This window comes from Epinephelus fuscoguttatus, linkage group LG15 (genome assembly GCF_011397635.1).
Source record: "Epinephelus fuscoguttatus linkage group LG15, E.fuscoguttatus.final_Chr_v1".
In the NCBI taxonomy this organism is placed as follows: domain Eukaryota; kingdom Metazoa; phylum Chordata; class Actinopteri; order Perciformes; family Serranidae; genus Epinephelus; species Epinephelus fuscoguttatus.
Genome location: NC_064766.1, coordinates 27,523,472 through 27,550,243, shown reverse-complemented (window position 1 = coordinate 27,550,243; position 26,772 = coordinate 27,523,472). Strand labels below are relative to the sequence as shown.

Genomic DNA, 26,772 nt, shown 5'->3' with positions numbered 1-26,772 from the left:
TTTTCCTGCCAGGATTGTGCCCGGTGTATTTTGAGCCTAAACATGATCTTTTCCCAACCATAACAAAGTGGTTTTTGTGCTTAGGCAAGTCCAGAGAACATTTCAAATACCAAAGGAAAAATTAAAATTTAAAATCTAGTTGCGGGCACAGATGGGTTAATCCAGAAAATAATCAGCACATTAATCTGCAATGAAACAAGACACTGAAATCCCTCTCTCCATCTTTAGAGCACTTCCAAATTTCCTTGTTGCAGTTCTTTGGATTTGTCTTCAGCAGAAAGTGTCACAAACACTGACTGGACCTAAAAACACTTGAATTGCACAAAGCAGCTTCTTGCTGCAGTGTATCAGATTCCCTGCAGCTTTCTGGGAGTTTGTTTCTTTCCTCCAACTCCACATTCATGAGATCTGTTTCACAGGCTGCTTTTTCCAGACACCAGCTCACTGGATACCCTCCGATCCAGAAATAGGTCAAAGACTAGGAGTCATTAATGATGCATTATACAGTAGAACAGTAGATTACAGGAGACATAATGCAGTTTTAGTGTTTGGTATCATTTGAGGACGTGTTCTTATGACCAGGCATGTTTTTTGTAATGCTTTTTCCACCACGTCTGTGGCTATAAAGGTTTGTAATGTTGCTGTGTGTTGCTGTAGGTGTTTACTGTTCTGTTTGATAAGCATGTTGAGCTCGTTTCTTTCGTGCAATAGAAAATAGCCTTGGTGCTCTGCTGCATGTTTACCAGATAGTTCAGAGAGATGGAACAGCAGAAATGTTTGTTCCACTGATTTCACTCCGGTCTCAACCTCTCTGAGCGTGCTCATGGTGACACACACACACACTCACACACACACCTCCACCGGTAACACGCATTTCATGTCAGACACAGTTCAGAAAATTGTTTTTGTGTGTTTCCTTCCAATTAATTGGTTCTGATGGTTGTTGAAAGAAAGGATTGGAGGTGAGACACTGATCGGGAGGGAAGGGACTTCTGCTCTCTTTTCATTTTACTGCAGGGTGTCAGACTGTGGCCAAGGCTACTGTGTGTGTTCGTCCTTGTATCTGTCTGGCTACGTGCATGCATGTCTGGCAGTGACACAGCCGCTCTCATCTGAACGCAGTGTGCTGTGCGCTGCAGAGAGCTCTCCAGTTCTGCACTCCGCTGCTTATGTGACAGGTTTAGTGCAGAAAATGTTTTTCTTTCCAGCATACAAAATGACTGACTCCTCCTGAGGACTTTCTCATATGTATCATGATGTTAATATGGCATTAAGTGTCAGAAAAGTACATAATGTGTATTTTCTGTCTTCTGTGTCTACATGAACAGAATCAAATCATCTGCACTGTGGTTGAATATTAAATGTTTCTGATCCCAGTCTCCTGTTATGGTCTTAGGTGAACCATGTTGGAGATGTGCGCAGCACCCAGCAGGCACCAACTGTTGTTGTGTCAGAGAGAGCAGTACCTGACCTGAGGGCAGAGAACAGTGTGGTCTCCTACAGCAACAGAACAGTCAGCGTCCACAGTGAAGGACATTATAAAGGCAACAGGTGAGTGATGGTCGCAGCTGATGAGCCTGAGACACACAGTGCTCAAAAAACAGGAAAACATGTTTCAGTCCTGAACCTTAAAAATCAAGTGTGTTGGATTTAGGGGGATATATTGGTAGAAACGGAATATAATAAGTGCTTCCTTCAGTTTTCGTTATTTTAGAATAAGCCATTTATATCAACACAGGGAGCGGGTCCTCGTGTACAAAGATGACCATGTTTCACCGCCATGTTTCTACAGTAGCCCAGAACGGACAAACCAAACACTGGCTCTAGATAGGGCTATTTATGTCTTTGCCTCTGCCACTGTAGCTGGCAATCCCTTTGCAACAAGAGCATCAAAAAAACACTATTTCAAATTAAAAAAAAAATGTGTGAAACTGTTCTGTTCAGTGTTTTTATCCTTTTAAATCACTGGGTCTGTTTGTTCCTAAACGTCAGGATCTTCTGGAACTGAAGCAAACCCACTTAAACACATTATAGTTTTTTCCTATAGTACAGTAACTTTTTTATGTGCAATAATATGCATGAGCCCTTTTTTTGGTTCCTATTTTAACTGCATAAGTTGGCAATGAGTGTATTAAGTGTATATAGAGTGAGTGGAATGGAGGCATTTATTTTTATTACTATTTATTACTTATTTTCATATATGAGCCTGGCCCTCGAGTGCACCTGAATTTTGTTATTTGTTTGTACAATGACAATAACGAAATCTGAAATCTTAAGTTAACGGAGAAAGAAGGTGAGCACACATTGGGCTAGCAACTGTCTGCAACAGATTTGTAACTTGAAACGGCTTTATCCAGTGTTTTGCTGGTTTAAAACACTGGGTCCGTGTTTTTAAGCGGAGGAAATCTCACAATCCTAACTGAGAGAAGTTTCAGCTGTTGCAATCCATAGTCCTCACCGCTAAATGCCACTTAACCCTTCTGAATTTGACACACTGTTCCTACTGTTAAAATGTAGACACCTTAGTTTCTGTGATGACAGTGATTGATGCCTAACGTTTGGCTGCTCTCCTGACAGTTACTAGATAATAATAATAAAAAAAGAAACACATATGCAGCAATTAGTCAGTTATGATGATCCTTTTTCTGATTTTGATCTTTCTTAGTTCTCAGTTCTAGCTAATATGTAATGGTGTACTGTTTTATCCTGCAAAAGTGGAGCAATTGACCAAAACCAAATTACTGCTTGATTAAATAATTTACTGTCTTGGTCTGATTAGACTGATTACATTTCCACAATAGTTAAGGGTGTTACAATTTTAAGGAAATGTTCTGCATGTGTTCCATCTTCCTCTTTTATGGTTGACATTGTCATCACTTGTTCTGTCACACCTGAGTCAACCCAATCACCGGAATAAATGTTGGCATTGCACATTTCTGAAAACCACAGATACATTCCAGTTTCAACAACACTGAGGTTAACGTGTGGTTATGTTTAGGCGCAAAATCCACTTGGTTATGTTTAGGAAAAGACAATGTTTCTGCTTCAGATACCTGGTTTTGGTGGCACTATGTTGGAAGGAGAAGCAGCGACTGGTCATTGAAAAGCAGCCACATCTGGTAGCTAAAACCTGCTGGAAACGCAGCTATGACTCGCTAAAACACAGCTGGTTTTGTTGTTTGTAGGTGTCGAACAGTGGTCTACAGTTTGGTAGCTCATGTAATTCATCACTTTAGAAACGATGATGCATATGAAACGAACAATATTTGTGGTTTGCAGAAACTTACAATGCCAACATTTCTTCTGGTGACTCTACTGCCTAGTTATTGAATCAAGTGCAGCTGAGAAACATGTAACAAAAAACCCTCCATATTGCTCAGAACCGAGGAGCCAGATTACTTCTGTATTGTTTGTTTCATGCTAATGTGTGTGACATGCATAAATGTTTTCATGGCTAACTGTTGTGGCTGAATTCAAACTTATTATTCATACAAAATGTCATTTGAAACAATGCACGACACACCTTTTGTGGAAAACAAGTATACACCGACTCTCTGTCCTTATTCTGCCTGGAATATGCTTCAGTTCAGTAAAATGCTTCTTAATTTAATAAGTAATCAACTGTATGTAGCTCATTATTTAAAGAGGATCATGAAGACGTTTTCTTAATTTCCACTCCATAGCTGCATATAATGTTTTCAGACACACTTAAAGTAGGCATTCAAGCACAATCAATCAATCTGATGTGTGTCTTGCTTTTCTGTAGTTTCTCTGCCGACCACAGTAACCGTCGGGCTGTGGAGCCTCTGAGCCAGAACAGCAGAGTCACAGTTTGCTCCAGCAGCTCCTCAGATGAGACCGTCAGCATCAGGAAACCTGCTCCTTATCACGCGAAGAAGGAACAGAGGAAGGACCCAGAGCCCAGGCCGTCTGCTCCGGAGATGATGGAGTCCCCGTATGAAACCGGTTACACCACCGGAGACACCGGCAATGAGCTGGACCGGGACCACACGAATTACCTCTACAGGTGGGCCGCTGCTCTGCTGCCAATTAGCACTGCAGTCTTGGTGTGTTCGTCATCTGAGTCGAGACACGTTTATGTGTACAGCACACACTACGCAGGGGCAGTCAAAGTGCCTTTTTTTTTTTTTTGGAACATAAAGCATTAAGACAAACTAAGGGACTGTTTGGAGGGGAGTGGCTGGGTTTTTAATCATGACCCTCCCCGGAGCTACAAATATTTTTTCTTGAGTCTCCCTGAGTGACTGAGTAAATGTATGATCATCCTTCCGCCATAAATAACCATATTTGTTTTATATTCACGCCAAATGTACAGCACGGACAGAGTTAGAGTCATTACTTAAACAGATTTAATCCTTCATACATATTGCATCATCACACAAGCTGGAGGTAGATTTGTCTCAGTATTATTTGTGTGAACAGATCAACAATCTGTGTGTTAAAGTGTACGCATAAAACACTTTCCACAAATTCACAAAAGATTTGTAAACTCACAAATATATTTAGCATATATAAAATGCAACTACAAATACACAAACAAATACCACAAATAAAAAATGTCTTTGAATACATTTATTTAATTTACAAATATGTGAAAGCATATGTAAATATCATCTTAATGTTCACAACTTTCAAACAGATATTTGCGAGTCCACTTTTTATTTGTGATTTATTGATTTAATAGTTTATTGACTACATCGATCCTACCACACAAAATCAACACAATTTACACACAGAACTGTCTGATAAGCTTTTTCCAAATAAACTGCAGCTTAACACACAACAGTGGCAGCAGCAGCCAGGAAAATATAAATAATTTGGTATGGCAAACATTATTAGATTTTAAAAACTTTGGAAAAGTTGGAAGTTGGAAAAACAAAATCTTGGAGTTAAAAAAAGCCTTGTTTTTTTTCACTGTTGTCATGCACACAGAATACAATGTTTGTTTGTTTGTTCGTTTTACAAGATCTGATTCATGCATTCAACACTTACTTGATTAGATAGAATAAAGTGATTTAGATGGAACATCACTATTTTGTCGTGGGATTTGTTGCACATGATGTGTTTAAAGACTGTCGGAAAGTTAAAAATCCAACCATAATTTCTGTATTTACAGTTTCTGGTTTTGATAAGTGGTGTATGTTTGGCATTTTTTCTATTGAAAACATTTCTTTCAACCTCACTGGCAGGTTTTAAAATAAATACAAAACACAATTTGATAAAGGTTTGTGTCCCTCCCTGAAGCCAAAATGAAAAAGCACAAGTCCCTCTCCAGTGTTTAAAAAATTATTTCACATGCCTCCTCCATTTTGCACCACCCCCTCCCCTATTAGTAACTAACACTCCCTAAAGGGGTGCTAGCCATTTTTAAATTTTAAAAATAAATGAAGGGAAAAAAGATGTCGTAGTATCACAGTCGCCCCCAAGCTAGAAGTTAAGGTTGCTATGACACTTTTATATTAATAATTTTAGTTACTGTGATCCAACTGAAAGACTTTTATTTCAATGAGTTCAGATGCTTTTCCTCTCTGTAAGATAACAGATTATTATTAGTAAATTAAAATATTATTATTAAAATGCTAAATTCAAATACGCAAATTAAAGTACTGAAGACTGAGCGGACGCCTTACTTCCCTCTGGTTTCACTTTTTCTAATTAATCACAATTTTAATGGAGACAATGTGCGCTGCCTTGAAAGAGTATCACAGAGAATCATATTATTTCAGAAGAAAATGCTGCAGCACTACAAACACTGTCCTGCATCACTGCTGTCTTTGAGGCAAGTTGGCCAACTGTAATAATTATTTTAATTTAATACTGGTTACGATAAAGAACACTCATTCCCCTCTCTTTCTGCCACTGCCTCAATAATAATTTAAATTTAATAACAATTTCATGTCTGCATGTTAATATCCCACCTCAGGCTGTACCCGGAGATAACTTCAGATGAGCAGCGCCGCCAGTACAAGAAGGAGTTTGACTCCGATCTTGCCCGCTATAAGAGCCTCTGCGCCGAAATGGATGACATCAGTGACCAGATGCACAAGCTGAGCCGAGAGCTGGACACGTTGGACGAGGACTCCATGAAGTACCAGGTAGAAAACAACAGAAGGGTGGAGCAGCGCAGAATGGAAAAATTCAGGGCCGGCTGCCAGGAGAGTGTGCAGTCAGAGCTGAGCCTTTTAATTATATCTAACAGCTCAGGTCAGCCTCAGTGTGAGTCTGTGGGTCGACCACAGGAACGCAAAGCAGTGAAAATGAATCAAAATAATCACAATCTCTGAATTATTTTATGTTGTTCGTATATTATAAAGTCAGCACAACCCAGTGAGATGATCTGTATTTCCATTTTCAGGGTGTGGCAGACGAGTATAACCGACTCAAAGACCTGAAAAAGGTGAGTGGAATTAGATCTCATCGTATAATGTGAAATTAAAAGAATAGTTACGTTAGATGATCAGATCGATAACACTCACGTTTGCTGAATGAGAATGAAGAGAAAAAGAAGACGAAATAATAATAGCTTGGATTTTTAAAGCACCTCTCAAGGTACCAAAGGATGTTTTAAGTGTAAGATGGCAGAAACAAAGGACACACAAACAAAAAATAGTGGCAGCAGTGTTTGCTGAAGATAACAGGATTAACTGAGTCCTCAGGCCATGGTGAACAGGTTGGTTTTCAGTTTTTCAAAAGATGAATTTCTGCTGGGAGAGAGTTTCAGAGGGACACTGAAGGCTCTGTCCCCAAAAATCTGTATGGAAAGTTAAATCTAACCACTCTTAAAACTACAACTTGCTAGCTAGTTAGCTATGCCTATTTCCAAGCCCCAAGGAAGAGACCAGGTTTGGAAGGGAATTTTGCTTTGCTAATTAGTGGAATTACAATATCCAGGGTCGTCATGTGATGTCCCTTGGCCCAGTTTCCCCATGGATGTACATTAAGAAAGAGACGTTTGTTAATCACAATTCCCATGAAGTGGATTGTTTCACTATCAGGATTTGATCCATTTGTTTTGATAACATTTGGAAATTCTACAAGAGACACACAATTCAGATTGACGGAACGCTGAACCAAAAGTTAGCTGCTCTGTCATGAAAGTCTGTAGTGTGCTTGCACTATGGGCCCAACGATGCGGAAGAGCTGGGTAATTTTATACCTGAGAAGTCAAATTCTTGGCTTCTTGTGCCACTGAGCAGCTTTCATAGAAATGAGCAGGATCCCACCAATGGATGTATAAAGAGAACTGGATACAGGGTTAGAGGTGGGGCCCTGTTAACTCTTATAAAAGCTGCTCAGAGGCGCATGAAGCCAAAAAATGTTGATTATCACGATATGAAATTACCTGGATCTTCTGCATCATTGGGCCCATATAGCAAACACATTTACACCGGCTGAGAGACTAACTTCTGGTTTAGCCTTCCGCTAACTTGAATGGGGATACAATTATTTAATTGTGCGGCTCTTCTTGACATTTGAATGTCATCTGAATCTCTTTCACAATGTAAATCCATGTGGAAACAGTACTTTTTGGCCCGATGGCATCACGTGATGGATTTATGCCTGGTTCGTACGAATCACTCAGTGAACAAATCACTCGGTGAACAACGTAACCCCGATCCCTGAGTGGTTCAAATCATTTCTTCTCAGCGATACACTTTCATGGGGACCATTTTTTCTACGTTAACGGCTAATGTGGCCAGGAGTCAAGCCACATGAACATAATCACACACCTCCCCATTGTTTTAACAGACTTAGTTTCCAGATAAACAAACTTAAAACGTTAGGCTGGCCAGTAATGAGACTCACCAGTGCAGGGCACACGCAGCAGCAGCTTAGCCATGTATCAGTTCAGTGAGTCGGGCTCCTTCTGCCAAGCACTGAACGATTCGGTGAATGAATCTTTTGAACGAATCTTTTTAATGAACTGATTCTAGTGATTCAGTAACATCTAAAGAACTGCTTTTCCCATCACTACGACGTATGATGTTGGCATGGATCATGAACAACAATGAGTGTCGTACACGATAATCCATCATTTCATCTTGTGTAGTGTGTTATGGTAGACGACAACCGACGCCACGTCTGGGACGCCTCACGACATTCCAATAGAATGTCTGGCATGTTTGATTTTCTTTTTGTCGTTCATAACTTGTCCCGTCACAGCTGTCACTTTGACCAGTAGAAAGACAGAGTGATCTGCTGCCGTAGACAACTGTACGGCAACAACACCCCAGGGTTTTTAATATTTCCTCTAGGGATGTTACCACACGGGCGGCACGGTGGTGTGGTGGTTAGCACTCTCGCCTCACAGCAAGAGGGTTGCTGGTTCGATCCCGGTGGGAGCCCTTCTGTGTGGAGTTTGCATGTTCTCCCCGTGTCAGCGTGGGTTCTCTCCGGGCACTCTGGCTTCCTCCCACAGTCCAAGGACATGCAGACTGGGGACTAGGTTAATTGGTGACTCTAAATTGTCCGTAGGTGTGAATGTGAGCGTGAATGGTTGTCTGTCTCTATGTGTCAGCCCTGTGATAGTCTGGAGACCTGTCCAGGGTGTACCCTGCCTCTCGCCCGATGTAGCTGGGATAGGCTCCAGCCCCCCCGCGACCCTCAAGAGGATGAAGCGGTTAGAAGATGAATGAATGAATGTTACCACACAGAGTAAAAAGGGAAAAATTATGGCGTGAAACAGCAGAGGCACTTTAGCAAGCCACTGAGTACTGCCATTAGCATCAAGCTAGCAGAGAATGTTACTTCTTCTTAATGGAGACGGGCATAAAGTAAGAAAATTAATAAGTAGTGGCGGGGCTTTTATTTACCATAAATGCAGAGGCTACCAGCTTCATGGTTCTTGGTCCTTGGCCTCGCCTCCGACACTGTACGCCTTGTCTCCACTTACACATGTACGGAAACGAGTAAACCGGAAGTCCATTCATTCCTATAGGAATCTACGTGATGTCCAGTGTGCCTGTGAAACACCTCCCCTCCGTGATGTTTCAGTCCAGAATTTGCCTCGAGTACTTTAAAAAAAATTTGCGGTGGATTTCGGAGAGACCATAGGACAGTGTGCTAGCTTAACCAATAGGCTGCTAACAGGCTAACAAGCTATTTCCTTCAATTCAGTTTCCTGTTGATTGTCAAGTGAGTTTTTGCGATTAAACTTGTTTATCTAGTTTTAAGACATTGTCAATTTCATTTCTGTTAAAATATGGTCATACATAATGTGCAGTCAGATTGTCATATGACTTGTTCAGCCGTTCATACGTCTTTTTAATTAAATATTTAACATAACATGCCACGTACCTGGCAGGTTCGGTTTTTGTCCCGGTAGTGTTCCAAGCGCATATTCCAACTACTGGATGGTGAAAAACAGACAAAATTAGCCTCCCCCCATGGCTAAATGTAGTCTCTATCAGATTTCTATCCATCTAACTTTATGCAAAAAAGTGAATGAGCAAATTTTTAAACAACTATTCTACTAGACGTATTGCTGCTGATAATGTTGAATGTTTAATATCCACTTACTTTAATTTCTTTGCCCTCTAGACTCCAGACTATCAAGCAAAGAAGAGGCAGTGCAAAGAACTTCGGCAAAAACTTTTCCACATCAAGCGTCTGGTGAAAACCTTTGACCAAGGTCTTTGTTAGTGTGCGTCTTAATAATCTGTCCGAACAGCTGAGGATGAACACTGACGGGGTGTGACCTGGCTAAAGAAACATGGATTCATCCTCCATCTTCAGTTTTATTTCTTTGCTGTTTGAATTGTGACAGTTCAGCTCAACACGACCCTCATGCCGGCCTCACTGAACCTCAACTGTTTGTGACCCCAGTGTTTACAACGTCTGTATCACTTCTGCCGCTGTCAGAGTAGATTACTGTCAAAATAGAGCTACGTTTAAACTTCTCTGTGTGGTTGTAACATTTGAATTTGTTGTAACTTGTGTTAGATTTTACTTTAAGCGGCAGTTTTAATGCAATAATGTGTAATTGTTACAGGATGTTGAAATATGGGAGGTGATGAATGTCAGTTTTTATACAGAGATAATGTCATGACTGAAGGTTGAAAAAGAGAAAATTATGTGAATAAATAATCAGTTAACGTACTTCAATTTTTGGAACTGACTTTCATTATTAGGTGGCACAGTGATGCAGTGGTTAGCATTGTGACCTCACAGCCAGAGGATTCTGGTTCAAACCCAGAGTGGGAGCCCTTCTGTGTAGAGTTTGCATGTTCTCCCCATGTCATTGTGGGTTTCCTCCAGGTACTCCAGCTTCCTCCCACAGTCCAAAGACATGCAGGTTAATTGGTGACTCTAAATTGTCCGTAGGTGTGAATGTGAGTGTGAATGGTTGTCTGTCTCTATGTGTCAGCCCTGTGATAGTCTGGTGACCTGTCCAGGGTGTACCCTGCCTCTCACCCAGTGTCAGCTGGGATTGGTGACCCTCTACAGAATAAGCGATTACATAAATAAATGTGAATATTTCTTCCAAATGGTTAATTTTGGCGAAAGCTTAGATTTGGTTAGGTTTCCTGATGGAAATGTTTGTCGTGCATGATGTGCTAAAAGACTGTTGGAAATTTTAAAATCCAACCATTATTTCTGTATTTACAGTTTCAGGTTTTGATTAAAGGTGTTATTTGTTAAAGGAAATATACCTTTCAAACCCGCTGGCAGGTTTTGGGGTATTTTTGGACACATTCACACTGGCGCTATTTGGTCCACTTTAAATGAACCCTGGTCTGCTTATACGGATAGTTCGGTTCGTTTGGAATGGCGTGAAGGCTCATTCAAACTCTGGTGCGGCCCACACGAGCGAACCCTGGTCCGCTTGAAAACTGGGGGTCTCGGTTCACTTGCAAATGAACCCTGGTGTGGTTCGCTTACAGTGGGACATGCAAACAGACTATTGAGCAAACCAAAGAGAGGAAGTGATGTAGAGCGCAGTGCATTTTGGGTAGAAAATAAACAAAGTCAACAGTGTGAACCGGGAGAAGCAGAGATAAAAAAAAAAAAGTCAGAAAACGTCTCGTGGGCAGACTTGGAGCGGTGAGGAGGTGCAGGCACTTATTAATATATGGTCAGAGGGCTATTGCTCCGTTGTTTTTATGGTGACCAAGCCGGCTGAAGAGGATGGATTTCTGTTTTCGGTCTTGGCCAATCAATGAGCCGGGTTTTCTTCTTCCTCATGTTTTTTTTTCTTCCTGGTCAGTGGTCGTTTCGGGCAATACCGCACCCAAACGAGCAACTGTTGTAACTGTGTGACATTGTCCAGGCAGTTTGGTCCACTTTAAAAAGCACAGTGTGAAAGTGAACCAAACCAAATGAAGAAATTTTTCAGCATTACCCCAGCTGGGTGCTCCGGCTTCCTCCCACAGTCCAAAGACATGCAGGTTAATTGTTGACTCTAAATTGCCCATAGGTGTGAATGTGAGTGTGAATGTGTCAGCCCTGTGATAGTCTGGTGACCTGTCCAGGGTGTACCCCACCTCTTGCCCAGTGTCAGCTGGGATAGACTCCAGCCCCCTTGCAACCCCTAACAGGATAAGCAGTTACAGAAAATGAATGAATGAACTTCCATTATTAAAACACTTCTACATTTATGGTACATGTTGCAGTGTTTATTTGGCATTCTTCATACAGATGTAATTACAACACTTTTTCAAGTAATTTGAAAAACAAAAACATAACTAAAGACACATCGTCATCTTCTGATTCTTTTAATAACGTTGCCATACACATGAAAGTTTAAAAACTTAAGAACTCAGTAACACAAAGATAAGAAAACATTAATAGCATAATCATCTTTTTCTTTTTTTTCTTTTTTTACTTCGATGACATGGGTGTGTGAGTTGTTGTCTAAAAGAAGAATATCCAAATGTCTTTCAAAAGGCCCGGCGGTAGATCAAGAAGCAGAGTTACATCCTTAAACTTTGTGTGTGTGTGGAAACACTAAATGCTGAAATACGTTGTGTTTTGAGTTGATATCGTTCTTTCCTTTCAAATTTGATTCTGTAAACTCGCCTCTTGAAACACCTGTGTGAGGTAAATCCTGGTGGACCAGCGAATCTGGGCCCAACTTCTCTTAACGTCTCACAGATAGCGTGATGTTTTGGCATTAAAATCCTCCAAGTGCAGTTTTTTTTCCTCCACCAGATTTTCATCCATTACAGTGTCGTCTCACATCATTCACAACAGCATCTCTGTCACATCAGCTGTAATGGCATGAAGATAAGCTTCTTTTTTTTGACATCTAAACAGATGACAGAGGTATTTTCATGTAAATACATATAGAAAAAAACATTTAGGAGCTAACAGTGAAAGCAATACTTTAAATGTTTAACTGAACCTTGAATTACATAATGTAAAAGAAACAGTCTCCACTTAGCAGAGATCCAAAACAACATTTCAAACATGCAAAAAGACAAAGTTGGCCTCAATATATACACTTCAATACATTTTTTCGGGAGACTATTACCCCCAGAAACAGCATTGATCGACGTAAACTGGTATTCAATTAGTAGTGTTGGTTATAAACTCTCTCACCACTAACTATTCACTAATTCTTATATCTGGAGTTGTTTTACTAGAACCCGAGTTGATGTCAGCCTGCCGTTCTCTCAATACAAAAAAAAAAATACAAACAATGTTTAATAGCTGAATTCACCTTATTCAGTCAGTCAGGACTCATATTCAAAAACACAAGTGAAAATCACTTTGGGGATTTGTTTTTAAAAAGATACAAGACGAATGTTTGTGATGCTCATTTCATATTTTATAATGTGTCCCAAATTCATAATGAATAACAAGGCAGTTGTCAAAAAGAAGGCGGTTTCTGGTGAACAACACTTACAGAGGTTTGTGTTTAGGAAAGATCAGACTGAAGCATTCTGATGTCTTGTGAGGTATTAGTCCGCTCTCATGTAACTGTGGCTGCTTTCTTTTCTTTCTTTTTTTTTGGAAAAAATCTCCAGCAAAACTCCAGCAACAGTGAGCCCTGTGAATGAATTTAAATGCATTGTTCACTTGATGGTCAGTCACAAGAGTCCGTTCAGCTCTTTCTCTCTGCTTTGTGTACTAATTATTCTGTTTAAAAAGCATCTCTGAGGATGATATGATAGACTTTGGTGATTATTCCTTGGTTTTATTTTACTTCTGTTCCATTTGATCGACTCCTTGGCTTCTTTCTCAGCTCAGTTCAAAAGTTTCTCTTCAACAACGAGGCATTTCCTTTGTCTTATGCTCAGTTCACCACCGTTCATTAAATCCAACTAATAACGAGACTGCAATGTTTTCAGTTATGTGGATAAAAAGGTCACTGTATCACAAATGGTGAGCCATGGAAAATGAGCCCAGTGTGGGGAAAACTGTTCTGCTGACTTTCAGCGGCGGGACAGTTTTGTCCTCTAGATGTATTTGTAGCGGGGTGCTGCTGCCCTCTACATGAAACTGTGGCGTCTTTAGTCACTATGGCATGTGGGTGGTGACATGACTGGCTGTGGTGGCCATATCGGAGCCCAGCATGAAAAGCTGGTCTCTGGCCTGAGACCTGGCACCAGAACGACTGGGCTGGCAACAAGACAGATCCAGCCTGGCACTGGCTCCTCTCTTCGCTGGAGGCCCGCGTGGAGACAGAGGGCTCGTTTCATGAGGGGGAATAGAGCGGTTTCAGTACAGTACATATGATGGCCAGCTGGCGCTGCAGTTTGATAACCACACAGATGGATAGTGATGAGTCAGGAGGTTTCCTGTGGGTCCTTGTCGTCACTAATCCCAGACGGAGACCTCGCCTGTAAGGGGGCTACTGTCCTGGGACATACGGCCAGCTGATTGAGCTTCCGGAGAGCTGCATGTCACGGATCAGCGTCTCGATGGGTGTCTTTCCTACCAGGCGCATGAAAAAGAGCTGCGAGATGAGGCTGGCGGGAACGGCGCGCAGGGCAGGGAGGCGCAGGAGCAGGCGTCCGAAGCGCTGAGGCTGACTAGGGTACTGCATCCTCTCGTACTCTGTCAGAGCCACCTGAGCCTTCTCCTGCAGAGACTCCACGTGGACTGGGTCTGTTAGACCACAGGCGTCTGAAAGGGAAGGAGGAGGAGGCAGTTACTTAATAGTGTGGGCAGGTTACATAAAGCGTCGTGATGAGCCGAAAGGAAAGTTGAAATCCCAGCAGATAATGTGATAAAATGCCCGTGAGGAGAACACATACAAATATAGCGTCTCAGCATGTGTGCACTATAAAAAGAACACATTTAAAACGTATTAACCCCGATCATAGGATTGTAAAGAAAGACAGGAAGTGCTCATTTAGCTTTCAAAGGATCTGAATTCTTTTGGATGAGGCAGATCTACTGAGTAATTTGTTTAGGGAGCCCATTTTAAAAGTCTTGAAATGCACAGTGCTGCATAATGATCAGTGACAGCACTAAATTATACAGCACATTGTGCATTATTGCATTTTCATTAATGAGCCAGGAGATGGTGCCATAGGAGATGAATTCCCAGATTAAGGTTGCAGATTTACCTGCAGTTCTCCTCACACTAAAACACAGCTCAGCCAAAACATTTCAACTGCCAACAGGTTAAGTGAATTGTTATCGATCATCTCGTTACAATGCAGTGTTCTGCTGGGAAACCTTGGCTCCTGGTATTCATCTGGATGCCACTTGACATGCACCACCCACCCAAACACAATTAAAGACCAAGTGCATCCCGTCATGGCCAGCAGTGCACCTCCTAACAGCACAATGCACCATACTGCACACCACACTGTATAAAACTGCTCAGGAGTGGCCCAGCGAACATGACCAAGAGCTCAAGATGTTGATCTGGCCTCCAAATTCCCCAGATCCCAGTCCAGTCATCCATGGGATGTGCTGATACCCAATCCGTGGGACAAAGCGGTACCCTACCTCGCAACCTACTGGACTCAAAGGATCCACCACCAACGCCCTGGTGCCAAACACGAAAGGACGACCTGTGAGGTGTTGTGTCCATGCCTCGACAGGTCAGACCCAAGTGCGCTCCATGGTGGGGCCTCTGACCTGTCGAGGCATGGACACAGCACCTCAGAGGTCGTCTTTTCCTGTTTGGCACCAGGGCGTTGGTGGCAGATCCTTTGAGTCTGCAAGTTGCAAGGTGGGGTACTGCTTTGTCCCAGGAATGCTTGATCAGATTGGGATCTGGGGAATTTAGAGACCAAATTGATGCCTTGAGCTCTTTGTCATGCTCATTGGGCCATTCCTGAGCAGTTCTTGTGGTGTGGCATGGTGCACTGTCCTGTGGGCGGGCCACTGCCATCGAGGAGTGCTATTACTATGAGGGGTGTACTTGGTCTGCAATGGCGTTTGGGTGGGTGACAAGTTAACACATGAAGATCATTTTACTGGTCATGCTTAGTCTACTTGGCCTGTGAAAAGCTTTTTAAATTCTGAAAAGGTAACACTGATGATGTCATGGTGATGTCATGAGGGTTATCTCGGTTTAGGCTTTGAGAACGCAAATTTCTGACAGAAAGCTTGTGTTAAAAAAATACAGGTGTGGAGTTAGAAAGATGCAAATGTTTATCAGGAAGGGAGGATCTGATGAAAGATGCTATCGAGTTGCGCTGGAAAATGAAGGATTGAGGGTTTTTTTTTGAGATGCTAGAGAAGCTTGCATCCACTGCTAGCTCACCTAGCATCACTGAGCTAGCAAACGTTTTAGCTCAGCTGAGGAGGATGCTGTTTATGTTTACATCTCACACTCTCACGAGCCTCTAATCCGTGAGTAGATGCATGCTTCCTTCTGCGTGGTGATACGGTTGGCGGGTGTAGGTTGGTAGAAAGAAAATAGTTCCTACATGAAACTGCTCACATCAAGGTCTGTGGATTATCTTGAGTAGCCGGGTCATGATTTCCGGAAAGAGACATTGCTGTTGAGTTTTTAAATGTATTTTTTAGTGCTTAGAGCCGAGTGCCATCTAGTTGAAGAGAAGGCAGACATCTCTACAGTAGATATCTCCAACACTCAGCAACTCACACCAAAACAATCTAGACTGAGGACGAACTCTCTCTTTAATAGCTGGAGTTCCCTGTCAAAGGCAGCTGGGATGGTTTTGCAGTACATTCTGTCACACTAACAGCAGATAAAACAGCAGAGCAGCGACAATCACCTGGTGAGAACAGTGCGATGGCCTTGAGACAGCTGTACTCAGCCGAGTCCACCTGCAGCCTGGTCAGCTTGTCCACCTGGTCCTGGAACACCCTCACCTGGTCCATGAAGGACACCACGCGCTCTGCAGACATGGGTGAGGAGTGGAAGCCGGCCGCGGCCAACAAGGGAGCCATGTGGAGCGGCAGGGCCGACTGGGCCGCGTTGAGGATAAACAGCTCGCTCCAGCTCAGCCTCAGCAGGGCCACCTGCAGATCAGTTAGTGTGTTAATCAGATTGACCTACACTGTTGCCATCCATTTTTAATGTTCACAGTAGTCATTGTGTATTTATGTTTTGATGTAAACAGCCTATCCTGCTTCTCTCCTACATTTTCAAGACTGCAATCTGATAGCAAGGGAATAACTGCATCCAAACACGTCAAACCACTTTTGAAATTCAAGCTAATTTACTAACCTGGTCTGACACGGGCAGCTCAGGGAAATAAGGGATGTTTCTGGCCCACTCCACGGTGCTGAAGAGTAGCCTGGCAGCCAATTCACAGATGTTATCGATCCCCATGGCGTTATCCGGTCCGGCCTGTTGGTTGTACTGGTGCCCAAACCGACTGCTGGGGTACGGTTCGGCTCGCAGCAGCTGGGAAATGAGCTCTGACACCGGCTGACCTCCACCACTTCCTCCATTGTTGTTGTTGTTATAGAACTCGCCCCCTCCAAGGCCGCTGGCGCCACCTATTGGCGTGATGGAAGGGCTGAGGCTCGGCTGAGGTGGGATGCGACCGCGTTGAACTGCTGTAGTTTGGTTGGGGGACAAAGGGGGAAGAGAGGAGAGGAGAGGAGAGGAGGGGGAAAGGACAGAAGACAGAGTGGAGATGGAAGTGAGGGTAACGAGGAGGAGAAGATAAAGAGAGGAGAAAATGGTGAAGGACGCGGGGATTTGGAGAAGAAAACAGAGAGAAAGAAAACTTAAAACTGAGTTCAACCAGCAGTGTGTGTCAGATTATCAACAGACAGGTTTGACCCGATTAGGATGCTATTCTTCAAGATTAAAGGAGGCACAATTGAGCCAAGACTGATTCAAGAAGAGCGTGACAGTGCGGAGAAATATTCTTGTGCTTGTCAGGCTAGATGAAGGTTATCTGAGGAAATAAAACAAAGACTCTGAGACAAGACTTTAGTCTCCATTCAAATTTTAAACCTCTGAAATATTAATTCTGGAGGAAAATTACAACATCCTATTGCAGTAACCGTAGTGTTCCCAATCATACACGCAGAATATTAAAGGAATAGTTCACCCACATAATGATCATTTGTATGTCAGTTACTCACCCCGTGTTCAATTTAATTCAAGAATACTTTGTTTTTGTCACATGCCTCCACAGTGAACAACGAATCCAAAAACAGAGAGAACTCTTGATGAATTAGAGTAAAAGGGGGCCGCGTTTAACAACAGCAAACTGTATCAAAACATCTGTTTGCTAACTCTCACACAACTCCTGCAATATAATCCAGGTCTTATTTATCCATTCGTAAACTCGTGCATTGTTGCTAAAACGTTACTGTTTAAAACACTCGTGCATTTTATTAAGCAGAGTTCAAGCATGCAAAAATGCATGTGTTTGGGAAGCACTGAGCTGAACGACTGGATAAATGAGACTTGGATTATACTGCACAAGTTGTGTTAAACGCAGCCCTCTTTTACTCCAGTTGATTAGGAATTTTCAGTTTTTGGATTCTTCATTCACTGGGGAGGCATGCCAGAAAAATATTTCCTTCACAAATTCAACATAACACAGGGTGAGTAACTGATCAAATGATCCTTTTGTGGGTGAAGTATTCCTTTAATTCTCTACTCAAAAAAAAGAAAAAAGATGAGAAAAGAACATCACTTAAGGTTTGGACATATTTTCTGTGGACAGCTGCCGTCACACGGTCGCACACCTGGTTTCACTCATAGTACAACTTGAGGGTCACCCAGCATTAAACAGGGGTCTTGGGAGTTAAGTGCATCATCCTCCTACGCTTAGCATCGGTGAAAGTTAAACTACGAAGACAACGTTGCTTCCAGAGTGAATGTCTTTCGAGTATCCAACTTAAAACTAACTTCACTGTGGTATGGTGGCTGCAGCTGGCTTGACTGTAATCTTTTGGACTAAGTGTGGAACAAGAGATTCTATTTTGTAATTGGAGCATGTATGGTCTGTCCGCTTGCGACACATACAATCTGTGCAGTGACAAAAAACGGACTGCGTGAGGATGTCCATGAAGGAGTCCATGCAGACAGTTACAGACATGGGAGGATGATACTTTTGACATCATGCGTACCAAAGCGGATCCTCGCAAACATGCAAATGCGTAAACTATGAATTGGCCTTTAGTGCAGAGAGAGCACCGTAGCTGTGAAAGACAGTGTTACAGCCCAAACAGAGGCAGCAGAGAAGGTAATTTGGGGATATGAATTCATGTGGTAATGATCTGTTCTGCTTCGGTGTCCTTGAGCAAGACACTGAAACCACCCCAGCTCCAGGAATGTTGCTCTGTAGCTAACCCTGACCTCTGACCTCTCTGTGGAGGTGGTCAATGTCTCTGCAGGGAGCCGTAATGTGTCTCATTAGGATGCTTTACGATCTGTAACTATGGAGGAAAACGCGGCTCAAAGACATATCAGATCCCCTTGTTTTTAAACAAAGCTCCGCCTTAACCACATGATTTGTTTCTGTGTATCTATCGGCATGACGCTGAATGATGCCTCACTTGGGCTGCGCCACTTAAGGTGAAATCCCTATATTGGATTCTGCCTGATGGAGCCAACGAGGCAGAGGGTTTCTGCAGCTTCAACCAGAGGCTTAAGGCTCTGGGACGCAGGTGTCTTAGCACTGTATCCCTCTCAGTCACTCTTACACAAGCACTAGATTAAGCCACTTAGTACATGGCATTGAGCTGACACGCATGGCTTGCTTTGCCATGATAGGGCCTAGACAGCCATGTGTGCCATTTTCTCTGCGCTGTAGAGCTCATAGAAGAAGCAGCAAGATAATGACAAAGGCTAATTTAACTATGATTGATTTTTTTATGTTCTAAGAGCAGCTGATTGAAGTAATGGAACGACTCTCTCTCAGGCTCTTTTCATTTTTTATATCAATTCTGTTGCAGACATTGCACGTGTCCAATGACAGCATGACCCACAAGGTCTCTAGTCCTTTCCAGGGGATCAAAGTGGAGGGTGGATTTATGAATCAGGGTAGACAGATACCTTCTTTGCGCATGCCAACACGAAAACACTTCTTCAGTCGACAGTACTGGCACTGGTTCCTGTGGTGCTGGTCAATCTGACACTCTCTGTTTGACCTGAGAACAAAAACAAATTATTAATAGTCTGTATGTGATTTATTTAACTTTCTTTTTTTCACCAGAATTACTATAATTTGGTTTTCACATCGTGTTTGTTTGTTTGTTTGTTTTAATTTAGTTTTTATCGTTTAAAAATGTTAAATTTTAATTGACCAAATTGACAAACACCTTTCCTGTATTTTTTGTTTTATTTCTTAGTTTTTAAGTACACAGTTTTATGTCTGTTAGTTGTTGTTTTTCTCTTAAGTCTAGTTTTTATTTTTATTTAATTTCACTAAAATGTTTTTTCAAACCTAGTTTTAATTTTTTGTTAACTATAATAACCTTGGTTTGCACTCATGCTGTGACAGTCAGATTTACTGCAGGTGTCAGACTGTGAGATCTGCTTTCACCTCAAGTGCTTTTCTGATTTTACTCACAGATGATCATCTAAACCTAATGACAATTGTGTAACCAACTTGACTACTCAGTGATGCAAAGTCTGTGTAAAACATTTAAATGTATATAAAAAGCTGTAATATTGATTATTTATGTATCTGCAGCCAACACTTCGTCTTAAAGTGCTCGTCAACATTAATATTGCATCAGATTTACCATGAGGCTACAGGCAGCGTTATCATGCTTAGAAATAACCCTGAATGATACAATCATCTGCTTTCTATCATATATCATAACAACAAACTCTTTCATTGCTATTCAGCTTAATTAATCTGAATGCGATTAGCTGATTAATTGCTGCGATGATTTAAAGAAAAAACTGCAGCTTTTTTTTTTTTTTTTTGATAACCACTCATTTCAACCATTTCTCAAGAGAAACGTGCTAAACATTTTCTGGTTCCAACGCCCCAAAAGTGATGAGTTTCTGCATTTTCATACATATAAACTGAAACTGAATGTGTTTAAATTTTGGACTTTGGTCAGAAGCAGTGAGAAGACATCAACTTGACTTCTAGGAAATGATAATGACTAGTTTTTCTTTTATTCAGTGACATTTCACAGACTTAAATTATTAATCAATTCACTGTAAAGATGTACAGACATTGAAAAGAATTGTTAATCGCAGCCCTAAACTCGACATCATAATTACGGAGCTACAATGCTTGTGGCGTGCTGAGTCATCAACAGTAAATAGGGTCATTTATACAGTTAATTTCACTATATTATTATCATCATCAATGGAAGTCTTTGTGTGATGGTGTGAATGTGGATATAGCTCTCAATTACAGAGACACCTTCATTAATGGTTCTTTTCAAACATTATACTGTAGCAAAGCAAGGCTGCAATTAACTTTAGTGCTGCCAAGATTCTCTCAATTTAACAGTTAATTGTTTGTCCTGAAAGCTGAAGGTAACGTGTTCAGCTCACTTGTTTTATCTGGCAACTATTTGATAATCATTGGAGTAATTTTTCAAGCTAAAATGCCAGGCGTAGGTGTAGACTTTGGGGTGGGGACACTTGTGCTTCAATAAAAACATGAAAGTAGCTGAGGACTTTTATTTTGATGAAATAAAAGACACTTCCACCACAAATTAATGAAGAAAAGGCACAAATTGGTGCATAGAAATTCACCAGAATGCACGAAATTGAGTCTGTAATGCTGAAAACTGAAGGACCCATATGTGCCCCCCCCCCCCCCATCCTATGTCTTTGTTATGAGTCCAAAACACAAAGATACTCGGTACAAGACTATGAAAATATAAAATTCTCTCATCATAGCGGCTACAACCAGACAAAGCTTGACATCAGGAGCATAGGTTTTGTTTCCACAGTAGGTGGGGGACACATGAAATAGAGTAAGGAAATTTTGAGCCTCAAACATTTAATTTCCTGCATTCTAATACATTTTTATGCATGAATTTGTGCCTTTTCTGCATCAATTTATGGTGGGAATGTCTTTAACTCAATCAAAATAGTCGTCGGCTACTTTTCTGTTTTTATTCAGGGGGTCATGTTCCCTGCATCCCCCTAAAACCTGCACCAATGCTTGGTACTACAGCTTGAAATATTACTCCAATGATCATCAAAATAGTTGCTAAATATCTTTAAAGCATATTTATTTAACAGACTTCAGCAAGTAATAGACAGTGCAGGTGCTGACTGCAAAACAGACGTTTGACAGCCTCTGGAATGTTATAAACAAACATAGAAACAAACACATTAATATTACCCACCAACTGCCCCAAAAACACCCTCCAACCCACCTTCCTTCCCATGTGTCCTAGTGGATACAAATCACACTTTCTTGAGTGGAAGAAGTGATAAAGAAGAGGAGAAGGGGAATTTAAAAAATGAAGACAAGGGAATATGAGAGCTAATGAGCAAATTAGTTGTCTATCTAAGTTAAAGATTTACTATCCTCCTGAGACTCCAGCTTGTGTTTGCTATGCATTTTTCATTTCTCCGAGGTATTTGGAATGTAGGATCTGATAAGTATAAAAAACGAAGCATTATCTTTGAACAGGAAGTAGTTTTGGGGAAAAAAATATGTCCTCACATGGGGATGATGGGTTTATTTTAAATAGACACGAGTGCGTATCAAATTATTAAACAGTTTATTTCGATACTTTTGAACATTGTTGTGCAAAAACAATGCAACAATTGTTTAATGTGTTGTAAGTGTATGGGTTAGAGGTCACTGTTCAGCTGTTCAAAACTGTTCATGAACATAGCTGCGCAAAAACGAAACTGCAAATAATGCAACATACCTGAAAGCCTTGTGATTTGTTCATTTTGTAACTGTATTCAATTGTTCCTGCTCCATACTGTCCTCAAACAAGATGACAATTTAGTCCCAACATGTACTTCCTAATTATAAGCATCTTAGCTTGTTCCTATTGTTTAAATTGGTCAAATTTGGTCCATATCAAACTCCAGACGTTATTTAGCACAAATAAATAAGTTTCAACCATAAAATTTGATCAGGTTTTGTACTTTGTCCACTTTAGTGTCAGGATCAGCTGCAGACTGAGCGTAAACATGCCCACAAACAAGGACAACAAGTCAAAGTGCAGGAAACTCAACATGTTATGTCCTTATATGAGGACACAGGGTCTCAGGAGGATATAGGAGAGGAAGGGGTCTCAAGTTTTGTCACAGATCCTCTGACATTGCTTAAGATTTTTTGTTGATTGATGAATTGTTTCAGCAATCATAAAGACACCTTTAATAAAGTAAGTGTTGTGTTTGTGGTTTCCTGTCTTGATTTTTTTTACCCACACAATGACATGTTGCTGTGTGTAGCAGCTCTGCACAAAGTTATCTGATCCTCTGCATGATTCATTCAGCAATTATCACCACTGTGTGAAAAAATATTACAACTGATATAAAAACTACAAAAATGGCAGACATACGTCATGTAGAAAGAGTTTGTAACCGAAAACGCTACAACTGTTTCACCGTTTTCCTAATCACCACACAATCAATAAACAAAAGGAAAATTACCCACAATGCCCCTCTCACCTGCATGTGTAGCTGAGGTTGCGTCTGACGCTCCTCTTGAAGAAGCTCTTGCAGCCCTCGCACGTGAACACGCCGTAATGTTTCCCGCTGGACTTGTCCCCGCACACCACGCAGTCCACCACGCAGGACTTGTCATCGTCTCCGGCCTCCATGTCGCTGCCTCCCGCCTGCGGAGAGCCGTCCTCCTCCTCCCCCCTCAGGTAGCTCTTGTCCCCCAAGCCGTTGGTGCCCCCATTGGGATCTCCCCAGCCCCCACTCACCATGGCCATCGCTTGGTTACCGAACCACGGCAGAAGAAAATGGGACAGGCGGCCAAGATGTCTGGCTGCTGTCAAGGCAACATCAATATATAAAGAATTAAAAAAAAAATGAAGTCCAAAGTGTGTTTCCCCTCACCTTGAGAGAATCAGGATTCTCTGCTTGCCTGTGCTCTCATTTGTTAATTAAGTCTCTTGATGGTTTTATAATTGCAGAAGTGAGAAAATAAAAGTCCTCAGGCCAAACAAGCAGATGTCAATGAGGAAAAAATAGGCTGTAGCATTGAGGAGGAGGAGGAGGAGGGTGTTAGGCAGAAAAAACAAGAGCAGCTCAGTCTCCTCCCACTCCACTATGACCTGGAAACAGTCTCAGTGTGGCAACTTTTAGTTTTGCATGCCTGTGGATTTCAATTCCCCCTTTTCTTTTCGTCTCCGTCCTCTCTCTTCTCCTCCAGCTGTTTGTTGTTTTTGTCCTTCTCCTCGGACCGATTCCTGAGATGGTTTAAGAGGAGCCTGCCCGGTCGAACGGTCTCACGCTTCAGCCGGGGAACCTTTTCACAGGAAACAATGAGTCAAACGTACACTCCTGAAAGAGGCTGAAAAGGTTTGCAAATGACAAGAGGTGAAAAATCTCCTGCACCACACGGCTGCACTCTCACACATGCACTCCCAGCTCTGTCTCTGTAGCAACAGTAATGGCTGAAAAAGGACCTCGGTGTAGCTCGCCTTAGCACATGCCTGGAGAGGCTCTGACCACCCCTCTTAAAGCACCCCTCACACTGAATTTGCCTCAGCTATTCCTCATATAACTCTACCTTAAGATCCACTCTAAATCCTTAGAGAAACGACACCAAGCTTACCTCAACGTTAATGTGTCTCTGCCTTCCCTCAGTGGGAAATAAATCCTTTTCTCGCTCTAGATCTTCCCTCCATGCGCCGAGGCTGAGAGCGCAGACACAGCTCTCCTATTCTGCTGTAATCCTCTCAGTGGCAGCATTGTGACCCACGATGAAGACATTCCAGATCAGGCGAAAACACACTGATGTCCGCACAACAACAACATCACTCTCATGTGGTCTTCAAGGCACTGCCAGCTGCAAGCCGCAGCAGCAGACGAGGCGACGTGGACCGACCTCCAAAATACACAAGTAGCTCCTCAACACAAGGAAGTGATCACTCTCGTCCCTGCTGGCTGTGGTGCTCGCTTGTGACAATATTCTTTGAGCTGCTTCCTTTCCCAAAACATAAAAACAAAACCAAGAAAACGAGGAGTGCGTCGGTGTGCTCAGCCCTCCATAGTTTCTGTGGTTGCTCTCCAGGCACTCATGCGGGCTCCTCTCCTCCAGCCTTTTGTCAGTGCTTGCCCACCAAGAACTAATGACTTGCGGCCTAGCCCTGTGCTGCTTCTCGTCCGTGTGTGAGTGTGTGTGTGTGTGTGTGTGTGTAAAGCCTTTCCCTATGGCTCAGGCAAACAGGAGGTGGGGGTGGAAGGACGGGTGCTGCTCTCCCCCCCTCTCTTCGCTCTCTCTCAGGCTTCAGAGTCCACAAATCAAATTATGATTGAAGAAAATGGCCACAGCCGGAGACAGGCCGGATTTCTCAGCGTTGGCTTTTTTTTTTATTTCTCCTCCTCGTCCCTCTTTCCCCTTGTCTGTTTTCATCCAACCTATTTGTGTGTGTTTGAGAGAGAGAGATCAAGCAAAGCAAGAGAGGGAGGGAGGGAGAGTGTGTGCAGAGGGGGAGGGGGAAGTCTGTGTGTGTGTGTGTGTGTGTGTGCTCCCAGGGATTTGACACTGCTATTCAAGCCCTGCGGTTTCCATGGTGCTGGCTGCCTTATATGGCCATTGGAGTCAAAGAGCAAAGAGAGTGGGCTGTGTGGGGCAGCGTGCACACACAAACACTCACACAGGAAGGATGTGGAGGATCTCTCCCCTCAGAGATGCAGAGAGCATGACCCCAAGGCCTCAAAAAACACCCAGACAATACCAGATTACCCCGAAGCCCTGCAACAAACACAAGCAAGCCGAGCTCCCTGCGTGCCCTTTGTCTTCTTTAGAAAGAAATCAAATGTGGTGGCGAAAGTTTCGGCATTGCAGTACATGATTTTAAGAAGCACAGCAACACAGAGACGAGCTTTATTTCTCAAAGCAAGGATATATCTTCCCACTTGAATCTTTGATCTTGTATACGTGCGAGCAACCCGCTTGAGAATCGCTTATCATGCTCGAAATAAAGGTTACCGTTCTGTGGTCATTGCGCATTTGCTGAAGGCCTTGTGTCTCAGCGCTTTGTAGAGCACACAGTGATTTGTGTTTGAGGTTACCCCGAAAGGTCAAACCGACTTTCACACCCCTGCCACGCTGCAAAGCCCAGGGTCAAACGCAGATAAAGGGGAGGAGAGGACGCACAGCAGCCCCTCGATAAGAGCTTTAAGAGATAAGTGATGAATCTGCTTGTAATGTGCAGCTCTTTGGGGGGTGGAGGAGGGGTTGCAGTCGCAGATATGATGAGATGAAAGTGTCAGTCCCCCGAGAGATTCACTATATGCAACTTGTTGTCTTATCTGGAGAGCTTTTACAGAGATTTTAAAGGCATTCTCTTCCCCCCACGGACACTTTTATGGCATTCCTAAATCTAAACCCAGCTTTACCCCCTGCTGAACAGAATGTGTGTGTGTGACAGAGAAGCATTGTCCTGGCCATTGTGCAGCTAATGGGTCATCAGAGGGTTGTGTGTGTGTGTGTGAGAGAGTGTGTGTTAATTTGAATGAAAGTCCCTTTAATTAGGCCGCCCTGCCTGCTTATTGTCACTTCTTGTGTTGGGGAAGATTAGGCTTGTCAAATAAAGGGTGCTTGTAAAGGATTGTGTGTGAAACAGATGATGAGATATCTGCGAAGCTGTTAATCAGTAGTTTTTACCTAAGAAACATTTAATTAATTATTCATTTCCATAGTAATTTCTGTTGGAATCAGTACTCAAAAGCTCCATTTTTCTTTACCATCACACCAAAAAGTAAGAAATAGTAATCCAATCTAATCTGAGTTCTTCTTCAACAAAGACATTTAGAGTTGTGGCTATGACAGTTTGACCACCCCCGACAGGCTTACAGATGCGCTAGCAAGATGTTGAAAAGGTCAAGCATCTGGAACAGTTTCAAAATTTACAAAGATGGCCCCCAAAAAGTCGAGTGCCGGATACACCAAAGCAAACTGGCATATCTCAAATACACAACCTGAAAACGGTAACAGCTCAGGCCCAAGCATTTTAGCAGCTGGAGGTGGCTTTTTGTAATTGCTTCACGTTTCTGCGCTCTAGTCGCCTGGTGTTTTTGCACTCTGAACTCCTTGGGTTCAAAATACTTCAACTCAGAGCGGAAAAGTGCCTCTCATCATCTCCACTTTTAACCCATTGTCCAATCGGATGATTTGAGAGGTGGGCCATCTGTAGTAGTCACGACAACAAGTTTACAGTTGGTAAACAATGGAGGAGAAACTTTTGGTAACAGTTGCTGGATACCCAGAGCTATACGACCCGACGACA

General features: G+C 42.4%; 2 protein-coding genes across 3 annotated transcripts in view; one reads left to right on the top strand and one right to left on the bottom strand.

The window, feature by feature from the left end:
- The window catches only part of LOC125902028 (uncharacterized), a 35,051-nt gene extending 24,962 nt beyond the window's left edge, over nucleotides 1-10,089 (top strand). The window contains exons 10-14 of the mRNA XM_049598114.1: nucleotides 1,397-1,551; nucleotides 3,767-4,027; nucleotides 5,945-6,116; nucleotides 6,377-6,418; nucleotides 9,562-10,089. Coding sequence (XP_049454071.1) covers nucleotides 1,397-1,551; nucleotides 3,767-4,027; nucleotides 5,945-6,116; nucleotides 6,377-6,418; nucleotides 9,562-9,663 — 732 coding nt within the window. The 3' untranslated portion in view covers nucleotides 9,664-10,089. The remainder of the gene's footprint in view (nucleotides 1-1,396; nucleotides 1,552-3,766; nucleotides 4,028-5,944; nucleotides 6,117-6,376; nucleotides 6,419-9,561) is intronic.
- A 1,536-nt stretch (nucleotides 10,090-11,625) lies between these two features.
- On the bottom strand, nucleotides 11,626-24,920 carry nr2f6a (nuclear receptor subfamily 2, group F, member 6a). 2 transcript variants are annotated; one of them, XM_049599068.1, is made up of 6 exons: nucleotides 24,093-24,920; nucleotides 22,976-23,783; nucleotides 19,418-19,512; nucleotides 16,622-16,956; nucleotides 16,167-16,413; nucleotides 11,626-14,091 (listed from the first exon to the last, which is right to left on the bottom strand). In XM_049599068.1, the coding sequence occupies exons 2-6, from the start codon at nucleotides 23,242-23,244 to the stop codon at nucleotides 13,817-13,819; spliced, it is 1,221 nt and encodes a 406-aa protein (XP_049455025.1). In that variant the 5' UTR covers nucleotides 23,245-23,783; nucleotides 24,093-24,920; the 3' UTR covers nucleotides 11,626-13,816. The 2 variants fall into 2 exon arrangements, with proteins under 2 accessions (XP_049455025.1, XP_049455026.1); XM_049599069.1 differs by having other exon boundaries at nucleotides 16,622-16,953.
- Nucleotides 24,921-26,772: the final 1,852 nt, after the last annotated feature.